We start from the raw sequence: 12,078 nt of genomic DNA, 5'->3' as shown, positions 1-12,078 counted from the left end.
AGAAAGCTTTTAAATGACAGAATTTATGTAACATGTTTTTACATTGAAACTTTGATATATTTTATAAGGTTTACAATGAATCTGCTTTACCAAGTAAACATTGTTTTCAGGTTATTTTTTATGCAATCTTCTCTCAGAAATACAGAAACATCAGTTAAAGACAGGCTGAAATTAAGGATAAATATGTTAATTCCATGAACAAACGAGCAACACTTGCATTACCTCAAGACTCAAAGTCTTTATTCACCTCCTGAAAACAATGTTACAGTTTATACAGAAATGACAGGCTTCACTGCAGAGGGCCAGTCAGGGGTTAGTAAAAACCAGGGCATTTGGAAAAAGTAAAGAATACCAGTAAATAAAACTAACAAACATCACTTTGATTATGATAATTTTCTAGTGTTAACACGGACTCCAGGTTTATGACAAAATAACACCAATGAGGAGACCAGTGATGCAATAAAATGCACACACAACACCCACCCACATACACACACAGCTGTCCACTCCCACACCATTTGGTCTCCTATGTGTGCAAACACACTTACAACCTCACAAGTTCATTCTCACAAGTGTTCATACAATCATCCAAAGCACAAACAAACACAATATTAGAATGTCAAACACAGATTTTGGGGATGATGTGTTGGAGACAGAGAATACATGTAGGTAAGTGTTGTGGGGACATTAAAGGCCTTTTACCGATACCCAGGCCCTGGCTGGCTGTAGCCCTGGCCAAAGGGGGGGCGGTTTCGGGCATAGGGGTTGGCACCCCCAGAGGGAGGGGTGGCACCAGGTGGAGGGGTGTATGCAGGACGGGGCTGATAACCCCCTGTGGCCTGGGAGGTTGGAGGCAGGCTGTAGTTAGCTGGCTGCTGAGAGGCCTGGGATGTGTAGTTTTGAGGCGGAAATGCTCCAGGTGGGTACTGGGTGGGTCCTTGGGGAGCAGGAGGCTGTGATTGGCCGGAAAACCCTGGGGCGGAGCCGGGAGCACTGGCAGCCTGAGAGGTAGGGGCAGTAGGGTAATTCTGAAACTGCTGCTGAGGTGGAGCCTGAGGAACACCAGACTGAGTATAACCAGCTGAAAAAAAAGGTTAAAAAAAAAAAAAAAAAACTTTACAAACCATATTTATTTGTCAAATGTACAAAAACCACACTTCAAAAAAATAGAAAAATAACAATAATAATAATAATAATAATATATATATATATATATATATATATATAGTTGTTAGTAGACTAGTAGTTGCGCACAAAAGAGTGCAGTCGGCCATACAATATGGCTGTAATTCCGCACGGCAAAGATCGGCCGTAGGTAAAAACATCCGTATTGAATGGCTACTCGTATTAAACTGCATTTATAAAACAGTTCGACTGCATGAATTAGTAAATACATAAGAAACAAGTGTCTTAAAAAAAAACTCGTGCGCAACTACTAGTCTACTAACAAATCCTCAAAGCCTCCGCTAATAATTTGAAAACGTCACTTCAGTACAAGTAACGAAGGAACGTTGAGTCGCTTCACTGAAACTTGTCAACTCTGCCCCACAACTTTTAATTAATAACAAATGCATATATCAATAACTAATGTTGTACAAACTTTTCAGAGAAAATCTAGCATCAGACTTATTTAAATAGTTGTTTGACAATGACTATCACATTTGTTAGGAACAGAGCTTAAAGCTGAGCTCTAATTTATGAAGGAATCATTAGTAGGTGTTTTAAAGAATTACCAGGGTACTGCCCCCCATAATGGTGCTGGGGTACAGCTTGTGGAGGATATCCTCCTGGAGCCTGATACTGCTGATACATCTGACCTGTTTAAATCACAGAAAACATGTTTATTGTTTTAAAAAAAACATAAATGCATGTTATTGTCCAGGATTAAGATCCACACTGTTATGGGAGGGAATTCCTGTAAAAGTCTAGGACATCAGAAAGCAGCTTCTGGATCCTAGGGAGAGTATTCCACTGTTACTTGGTTTCATCATCAAACGTTTGAGGAATATTTGGTATACCAGAGGGCTATAAATATTAAGAACTGATCTCTCTCACTCTATCGGAATATATTTTATTGTGGGATATCTGGCATGTTACTCTGGAATATCAACAAATAAGGAGCCAATACAGAGAGGCTGATTGAAAACATACAAATAGGATAGCCACATAAAATTGAGCAGATAATAGATCGTCCAAATGCTGGCAGACGGTGACAGCCTGACCATCTGCATAGAGCACAGCTCCGGATTAAAGATAAGGAGCGACGTCTGACCAACTCATTTTAAATGCTTTATTTGTAATCCAAATTAAATAGACTTAAAAAGATCCAAATAATTTAAGACCAGAAAGCTTGCATTGTACAGCTGACGCAAAGCACACAAACAGATTATCCAAAGTTCGTAAATGTTAGTGTGTATCGCACCAGGAAACTAATGAGAAAAGGCTGTGTATCTGTGTCCCTTTGCAGCATATGATGGCAACAATAAGCAGAGAAAAGCATCACAGCTCCATAACTCCATGCAACCATGACGAAAGTCCACACAATCTGCCAAATCTAGAATAGCTCTGCACAGTTTCTCATGTACGAGGCGTCTATGTGAAAGAACTTCTTTGGAAAGAGTCAGGGGGAGGGGCAACAAATCCAATGGACAGGCAGAGGATAACATTATGCTCTTGACTTGAAGGCCATTCCGCTGGACAACTTCCCAAGACAACATCTGCAAGCTGATTTTATGCTACAAACAAATTAGTTTTGTTTGGGTTTGAGTGTGAGAGAACATGTTTAAGTACAGGTGTGTGACCTTCCTGCCAAATTAAGAATCGTCCTGCATTTATCAAGTCCACTGGACTGATATTTCAGTGGCCAAGTAGAGAATAACATCATGCTCTGAATCCACTACAAAGACTTCGGAGCCACACGATCCCTTGTTCATCTGTCTTTCGCTGGACAGTTTCTCGTAAGCACCAGAAGAAAACATCTGCAGTAAGGATGTGCAAAACTGCTTTTCTCTAAATTGCCTGGCCAGTCTTAAGGAAGTTTTGTAGACTGATTTCAAGTAGCATAATTAGACAGGGTCACCCAAAACTCATAAGACATCTCTTGTTAGTGCGCTTTACATAAGACACACTACATCTGATAAAAGTCTTGTTTCAGACTTTTGATACAAGTTTTAGAAGTGGTAGATTTACCATCCATAGTAGTAGCAGAGGGAGTTTGTTGGACCCCTGAGTAAGCTGGGGGAGCCTGGGGAGCCACAGCGGAAGGGGGCGCTGCAGAGGATGAAGAGGCAATACTGTCTGGAGTAGCAGAGCGCTCCTCTGCAGCAGCGGTGGAGGCTACAGCTGGAACTGGGACACAGGGAAGAGGAAAGGAAAAATCAGTTGGCTCCAGATCTTAAATCTGGCTGGATGAGACGCACTAGAAGACATCAAATTGCAGAGAAACACTTCTGTGACAGCACATTAAAAATGCAGAACAAGGCTATAAACCATTAAAACATACGATCTGTGTCTTTAATCAAGATTTTATCACAATAATCAAAGATATGGTTGGGGGAAAAAAAAGATACAATTTCTATTAAAAAGCCACAGCTAAGCACTATGAAATATTTACATGTATATAGTACCTTGGGCATGTTCCTCAGACAGGCCGAATGCAGAAATGACATTCTTGTTGACCTCTTCCTGGTTCTTCAGGGGGTCAAAAGCAGACATGCTAGCAGCACTGACCGGAGGGGCATGCTTCACTGCTGAATCTACTGCCTCATTCACACATTCTGTCACACAGAGACATCAGAACAAGACGGCTTTAGTCAAGCCTGTCTTCACCTCTCAAGTCACATTTACGAAGTTCATTGTAAAGACATGAAAATTCTGTCATCATCATCAATTCTGTTCCCAACACATGCAATAAATCTGGATGCATTCATTCAAATGTCAAGGCAATTTTGATGCCAAATTAGCACTTTTCATTAAATATCAGCCTTTTCATTAAATAAAGATGTAATTTGCCTTACTGACAAATTGCCTATTTTGGAGCTGCTTTTTGGAGTTTGGCATCCCCTGGTACCTTTATACATTTGATTGTATGTTAAAGAACAGCATGGACATTTATCAAAAGATCTCTCTTGGTGTTCCAGAGTAGGAATACGTGTTATGGCTTTAGAATGAATGTGATGTGTAAATGAAAGGATGTGTAAATGACAATATTTTCATTGAACTAACCCTATATGTTCCCCACCTTTTATTATCAAAATAATAAAATGAGGTTTGCTATGTGTTTTAAATGCTTTGGATTACAGTACTGGGTTTGAAGAACATGACAATCACTCAGGGAGAGTTCAAGTACCGGTTTCTGGGTTGGTGCTCTCTGGGACACACTCGGAGGGGGGCTCCAGGCTGTACAGCAGGCTGTTGACTTTATTCCTCAAATGGATCAGTTCTCTACGCAGGTGCTTCACCTGAGATGATTCCAGTGGCCGTGGCTGCCCATTCACTGCAAAAACATAAACATTCGTTTTCACAGCACTATGTAACACTTTGTCCAAAGTTGTCAAAATGCATCTGTCCATGTTAGTTTTTGTCCAAATCAGCTGCCAGACATTTCATTGACCACTTTTTTTCTATTTTCGTCACATTTTCTTTTATCCAAAACCCTATCATAACATACTAAACATGTTTTGATTTGCTGTGAATTTTTCATTTCATGCAGTTTTTCACTTCAAGTGAGATCATATAAATTACTCCGTGTTGAAAACATGTCCCAGTTCACCTGATCAGGATGTCAAAGTCAACAAGAGAACAACAAAATCAGATCATTTAGATAGCCAGACTATGTCTATATGATGAGTTAATCCAGAGTTTTGGCATTCTGTGTGAGTCTGGAATGTTCTTTCCTAAGTCCATATGTTTTAAACCGGCTGCCGCTTGAACCATTCCAGACTCTTCAGAGATCACATGAGCTCCAGCAAGTGTCCAGCCCAGCCCCTGGGCGCCAGTCACACGTTTGGGATGCATACATGCACGTGATATTATACAACTCCGAACCAGCATTTGAACTCATTAAATATTCCCAAAATTATCTTTGACTAGTTAAACCATCCAACAAAGGGCAGGGCTACATTTGCTAACAAGAGGTCAAGACATGACATCATCTGGCTGGAGCACGGGGGCTTTGGACAGTGCAGACTTCACCAAACTTTATCATTATTTTTTTTATCATGAGGAAGAGAAACTAGTATTTTGAGTTGCTACTTAAATCAGTTCTTTCAGATCATAGTGTCTTGAATATATGCATAAATACTGGGTTTTGTTAAACCCACACAGACTGAAACTTTTGATTTTGGCTAGACTTGTCAAATAAATCATGGTGTAAAATAGAGTATGAATAACGCAGCCAAAAACTGCAGCCTCTTCAGCATTTAAGATGAAACATTTAAGAACTAGCACTGACACCACAGTGCAGATGAACCTGTATAAGCCAAACATCTCTAGAACAGAGCATGACGCTATTGGCCAAGTAAACGGGTCCAATTTTCCTCTTTTGAGAATATTTGTTTTTGCCATGTACCAGTTAAAGAGAGTGGCTTTTCAGCACTGCTCACATGATTTAGAGCAGACTTAAAGTCTGTAAGATGACCTAATCTATCTCAAAGGAATGCTTCACCCAGAAATGAAGACGCTATGATTATTTACTCACCATCAGGTTGTTCCAAACCGGTATGACTTTAAGAATTTTCCGGTCAAAACAACATTGGATCCCACTGATGTTAAAGGTGCAATAGGTGATTGTCTTCAGAAACATTTTTTGTTATACTGGTTGAAAAGTCTCTTCACATCCCAATAGCAATCATTAATTTAAGTGGTTTAAATATATTTATCTGTATTTATATATTCAAATACATGTTAAATGTTATATATAACATTATATATATATATATATATATATATATATATATATATATACACACACACACACACACACACACAATCTTTATTAATTTATTAAATTTCTAGGTCTAGAAACCACACTTTAAAAATAGGCTTTCTTATAAATCTAGGTTTTCTTCAAAGAAAAGTTTTTTGGGGGATGAATATTTTATTTTACAGTTATTCTTATATCAGTGTTATTTAATCTTTACTGTGTAATTATATGCATCACTATCATATATGTTAGCACCATGTCTGCACTTTCTTCTGCCCTGGAAGCTTTGTGTCTGTAAACATACTTGGTAATAAAGCTCCTTCTGATTCTAAATTAATATACAAGATCTCTCTCTCTCTCTCTCTCTCTCTCTCTCTCTCTCTCTCTCTCTCTCTCTCTCTCTCTCTCTCTCTCTCTCTCTCTCTCTCTCTCTCTCTCTCTCTCTCTCTCTCTCTCTCTCTCCTCTCTCTCTCTCTCTCTCTCTCTCTCTCTCTCTCTCTCTCTCTCTCTCTCTCTCTCTCCTCTCTCTCTCTCTCTCTCTCTCTCCTCTCTCTCTCTCTCTCTCTCTCTCTCTCTCTCTCTCTATATATATATATATATATATATATATATATATATATATATACAAAATGGCTTTATTTAAACCTTCCTTTTTCAAATATCCAAGGCCACTGGACATGATTTATGTTCTTAGAGAACATAAGCAATGTCCTTTCATTGTAGAGTATTACATTATATCGGTTATCGTCTGTAACGTTTAAAATCCTTATGTTCTATTAATCCATATTAGTGGCCCAACAAAAACTTGGACACCCAAGTCACACTTAAAAGATTCACCACCAGAAATGAATGTTCCACTGGCTCCAAAAACCTATTGTAACCCTGCTCATAACCTTACAAAGCCAGACACACCGACTCATTACCAGTTCAAATCTTGTTCTTTTGTGCCCTCTGCTGGACATTAAAATCTGCAGCTGTGTTATCGCACGAGAAAAAAACAACAACACGACATCTCCTGGATGGATAAAATATTTTCAAGTTCAGCCTTTTAAAGATTAAAAGAGCTCAACTCCGCAGTATTACACAACCCATGCAATGTGGAATTATGTACTTCGAGTCCTTTTTGACCCAAAGGTTACAGTACAACAGTTTTCTGGGTCACAAAGAGACAGAGGAATCAAGCAGCTTTAACATGATATGCCTCTTTTATTTTAGTATGTAATACACCAGTCAAAGAGCATGAAACAGCTATAAGCCTCGACTACATTCTACCCCATAAAATATTTTAGAGCTTTAACAATAAAAATGTATGTAGTTCACATGAGCTGCTTGGTTCTTATAGTCCTGTGCACATTTCTGGTATTCTGTAAAGGGACACTATGAGCACTGGAATATGATCATCTTGCAGGTAAGATAAACCTACACATGCTCACTGACCTTAACTCTACGACTGACAAGAACAGTGTTGTTGTGCCTGTATCTATGGCCTTCTGTCATTATAACAGAAAACATCTGGTTTATTATACAAACCTGGTGACGACCAACAGTAATCATTTTACAATTGAAGCCTAAAAGGCAAGAGGGCTGTGCTTTACATTTAAATTTTTATAACGCAATATAGCAAACTACGATATTCTACAATACACTTTTAAGGCGGGACTGCTTATTACACTGATTAACTTAAAAGCTTTACAAGGAGTAACATCATATTCCTTTCATACTCCTTTCTGATATCTTTGTGCAGATTCCTTAACATCAGGATGAGCAAAAACCCTTAAGCAAAGCTGGTTTCTTACCAAAAAGAGTGAGCTTCAATATCCTACTGCACTGGATCGCAAAGGACAAATCAGAACTGTCAAAGATGGTGATAAGGTCATCATCTGGAAGAAGGCAGAAAAGAAATATGATTAGCCAAATTTTTTTTGCGGGTTTAATCTATAGCAAAGCCTCATGCTACAAACCTACGAAGAGATTTTATTAAGAACATCTATAGGTGTACAGATCTTATAGTTTTATACTACATGACTGATTAAAAAAAATGGTTAAACATATGCATGCTGTCCAGTTACTATAACCTTTAAGTTGTAAAACTGACCTTCATCCTTGTATTTGATGGTGACTTCATCACTGCTCTGTAGCTGCCCACGGAAGACCCGCTGCATCATCAGCAGGAGCTCGTCGTAGGTGATGTCTTCATTGTGGATGGGGATACGGCGGATATCATCACCCAGCTGAGCTTTAATGATCAGCTTCCCACTCAGGTCCAGCTGGCCATTCATACTGCTGCAAAAAATAAATAAATTAAATACAATTTTATTTAAAATACTGTGTCTAATACATGTATTCATAACAAACCATGATGGTACGGGCATCTCTGCATTAGACCTTACAACGAATACAAGCAATTCGCCCCCAATCCAGAGGGGGCAACACCAGCAATTCATTGCTGTTTGATAACTGGCCGCCAGAAGAACAATGAATGTGTCCAGTACAGGGGGGCAGGGTTTCATATTTTTTTTTAAGCTTCCCTGGGCGCCGCCATTGATTAGGGAACCCCAACCTGCTGTTAGCATTCCATTGACTCCCATTCATTTTGGCATCACTTTGACAGCGAATAACTTTACACCTGAGACATTTAAAGACTATTTGTCCATTAATTATTTCTAAAGCTCGCAGGCAGTCTTTTACGGTCTATGAGGCTATCGGGGGGACGTGGATGCATAAAGTCAAGGAAGAAGCCCATATAGAGCCCATGAAAGCAACGGGACAGAATTATTCAACAACGTCTGCAAGATTCGGTGGGTGATTCAGATTTCTCTTGGCACAGTGATTAGAAGACTTACAATTGTCAGACAGGTTGCTCATGTGACATCTATGTCATCAAGCTCAGTTTGAGTCTGCGCAGTACGCTCGAGCCCCAGGAAGTGCGTGCTTCTCATTGACTTCACTTGTCTCAGTTGAATCCAATAGGGTCTCTGTGTCCATTTCTTTTACTGTCTATGGTCCAGTAGGGGGAGGCTGTATATTAGTATACGAGCCTAGTCATATATCAGAACAGCAGGCCATATCTATATGTATGATAGCAGCAGACCTTCTTGAAGCAATACGAATTGAAGTATGTTAAATAATCTGCTAAATTTATTGTATTGTAATGATGCAACATTTATTATTTATAAACGATTGATGCGATATCAATTCAAAAGATGGGGCAATAATTTATTTAGAGAGGCAAAACTACTTGATTGAGTCAGATGTCCGAACACACAAAATACACATTTTTAATAGGCATGTATGTATGTATGTATGTATGCATTACAAATCTCTAAGTCTCTAAGTAAAAAGAGATGAACTGCACACTCACTCAAGTATTTTGTCAAATAATACATACATCATGCATGATAAAACACACATTAAAAACTTCAGTCCCATATGGTTTGAATGTAGATTTTGGTTTTGGATTTTGGAGTTGTTTCTTATAAATGAGATGATCTAATTCTCTAATGTATATCTTAATATACAGTTTTCTTAAAATAGCTTACTGATCTGGACAAATGTATGTGCACTTAATGTGTGTTTTATCATACTCTGTCTTTAGTTCTTTAACTTGTATCTCAAAGGTGTGTGTTTGCTTTAGCAACATCATATATCAGTCAGTCTCCTGTATATGAGAAGTTTATAAATATAAATAAATTTTACAGTAGGTCCTCCTAGGTCTGCTGCCTCTCCATATAGTGAGAATAGCCCACTAGACAGTGACCATTTGCTGATTCTGAATGAGTCTCTCACAGACTGGCAAAGCAGCATACTTTAAAGGCCTGTGCACTCAAAAAAATTTAACTTTGTGTTCGTGTATCCTACTTCTCTAAGTAAAAAATAACTAAATCATATATATTTCAAAAATGTATTTATTGTATGTATATATGTACTGCAGATGTGATATATAACAATGTAATAATATTAAGTATTTTCGCATTTAGTTTATTCAATTTAGTACAATGGCAAAAGAGAAAAAGAAATTGGGTTTAAAGTGAAATGAAATTAACAATACTCAAAATCCATTAGAAAAAAAAAAGTTACTGTCAAATTGTCCAGTTTATTATATTCTATATTTGTATTATTATTATTATACTATATATTACAGCTTTACCATTAAGAAGTTTATTAAAGAAGCCTTCAATTTATCACTATTTAATGCATCACATGCCTATCAGATGTCATTTGATAGCACAGGAACAAACTGAAACCAAACATGCTATCAGAGATGCAGAAGTGATAAATACACTAAATGTAGGGATATACAGTCTTGCAGGACTAATGGACTACAGTTAAACCAACAACATGACCGATGAAGACACATTATTACATTCTTCTATCAGAAGCACAGAATTCCCCTCACAGCACAAAAGTTAACAATGAAATCTGATAGTTTTAACTCAATGATTGTCTTCACTCACCGTTAACTCGCCTGCTTTTGTTATGGATATAAAAATTTCAGTGAATGACTTGTGTCTTATTTGGAAACCCACAGTCTTATGACTCATCTATGAAGTTATATCCGAACAAGTGCTACTGTACATTAGACATGCTTTATATAGAAGTCTAAGGGTCACGAGATATAAGATGATTTGGCACATGTAGATGGCCCACATCTTTCATAACACAGACTTTGGCCTCAAGAGTCAGGCATGATTAAAGGGAGAAACATTTTGGGATTAAGACCAGTTTGTGTGACAGGGAAAATCGTGTCAGAAGAATCAAGACTGTTACTCTGATTGGTTTACATCTCATACTTAATGATTTGTTGCCCACTGGATCGAGAAAATGACAAAACAATAAGGGAACTGACTGCTTGGTAAACTATCAATCAAATTCAGATTTATTTCTGTCTTATTTGTAATGTCCCAATTCAATAAACAGTGCTATTTCAAAACTTTGTATGAACTTGTCATGCGAATGAAGGGTTTTCTGGTTGGACATGTTAAACGGCAGCCAGCAGTTTCCAGTAAAAACAGCACATCAGCTAAGTCAGAAATCCTTACTGAACATCGTTTAGAAGAGCAGAAGATGTGGTTTTAGGAACAGGCCATTCCCTTCATCGCACTAGCATGACTTTTTAAAGTATTACCAAAGTGTGATCCATTTAAACCATCTCTTTAGGCCTCATTCACCTGATGAAGCAGCAACTTCCTGCCAAATAAAGGTCGGAGTGTGTCAATTCTCCCGGCGTAAAGGGATAGGATGACTGTTTGTAACCAAATCTCAATTACAAAACAGCAACTATTACTCCTGTGTTTTAAATACGATTATTTAACTACGCTTTATTGTTGTTCAAAAGCACTGACTTTTGTACGGAACGTCTGTCTTGTTTTTTAGTTTTTTTTTTTTTTTTTGCTTGCCCTAGTTTCTCACAGGCTAAGCTAAGCTAATGCTGGTTTGCGTGACAACCGTCTAACTACTCAGGATTCATTTCCAGAAGTGCCCTAAAAACTCTAAAGGGACCATATAAAAGTATGTAAATGTTTGTACGAGAAGCCCCACATCTCTACCTGGTGGTTTGGACGTGTCAATCCCAGCAGCAGCAGCCTGTGTGTCCTGGACTTCAGCTGAACGACGTCTGACTGGCTGATCGGAAACGCCTCAGCGATCTGTACGTGGCAAAACCACAAACGCGCATGCGCGCTACCCGGACGACACTGCCACTGTCTTATGGAGACTGAATGCATTTTGTTAACCAATATAATATAAATATATTTTATATTAAATGTTTCTGTTCATTTAAACAAATAAAACTGACAAGTTTAACTGATTTTATTTTAGCCTATCTTGCAGAGATGCCACATGACATGAGCCACAAAATTGATTCTTGATTCTAAAGTGATATGACTATATCACAATGTGTTTCATATGAATTTAAACCTTCTATTTGGTAATTATTTCCTTTCTTTTCTTTCAGGTGACAATCAGAATTGTTTCCCTTTTTTTTTTCTTTTTTACATAACCTGAGTCTGGGTAAGCAAGCATTTTTTCGTGATCTAACCCAGGATCTAATCAATAACATGAAGCAAGGTTTATAACTGAAGTCTCTATTAATGTAAGGAAAAAAATGTCTCTACACTCTCACAAGATTCTGATGTAGCACCTAGTCCATAAAAAAA

At 38.0% G+C, this 12,078-nt stretch overlaps 1 protein-coding gene across 2 annotated transcripts; it reads right to left on the bottom strand.

Moving 5' to 3' along the window:
* Positions 1 to 218: 218 nt before the first annotated feature.
* LOC128019878 (protein TFG-like) lies at positions 219 to 11,616 on the bottom strand. Of its 2 annotated transcripts, none has more exons than XM_052606186.1 (8): positions 11,470 to 11,616; positions 8,019 to 8,206; positions 7,720 to 7,803; positions 4,349 to 4,495; positions 3,627 to 3,776; positions 3,190 to 3,348; positions 1,734 to 1,817; positions 219 to 1,081 (listed from the first exon to the last, which is right to left on the bottom strand). In XM_052606186.1, exons 2-8 carry the CDS (start codon positions 8,200 to 8,202, stop codon positions 699 to 701), a joined length of 1,191 nt encoding a protein of 396 aa, XP_052462146.1. In that variant the 5' UTR covers positions 8,203 to 8,206; positions 11,470 to 11,616; the 3' UTR covers positions 219 to 698. The 2 variants fall into 2 exon arrangements, with proteins under 2 accessions (XP_052462146.1, XP_052462147.1); XM_052606187.1 differs by having other exon boundaries at positions 8,019 to 8,203; positions 11,470 to 11,600.
* Positions 11,617 to 12,078: the final 462 nt, after the last annotated feature.

Source organism: Carassius gibelio, chromosome A9 (genome assembly GCF_023724105.1).
Source record: "Carassius gibelio isolate Cgi1373 ecotype wild population from Czech Republic chromosome A9, carGib1.2-hapl.c, whole genome shotgun sequence".
In the NCBI taxonomy this organism is placed as follows: Eukaryota; Metazoa; Chordata; class Actinopteri; order Cypriniformes; family Cyprinidae; genus Carassius; species Carassius gibelio.
The sequence above is the reverse complement of the archived record's forward strand: the minus strand, read 5'-3'. Positions and strand labels throughout refer to the sequence as shown.

What these genes read in the sequence shown, in the direction of transcription:
- LOC128019878 (XM_052606186.1), bottom strand. Translation starts at nt 8,202, where the DNA reads ATGAATGGCCAGCTGGACCTGAGTGGGAAGCTGATCATTAAAGCTCAG. An exon ending in CATCAAATACAAGGATGAAG is followed by an intron (nt 7,804 to 8,018) that starts GTCAGTTTTACA and finishes GCCTTCTTCCAG; the next exon opens with ATGATGACCTTATCACCATC. An exon ending in ATTGAAGCTCACTCTTTTTG is followed by an intron (nt 4,496 to 7,719) that starts GTAAGAAACCAG and finishes ATGTTTTTGCAG; the next exon opens with TGAATGGGCAGCCACGGCCA.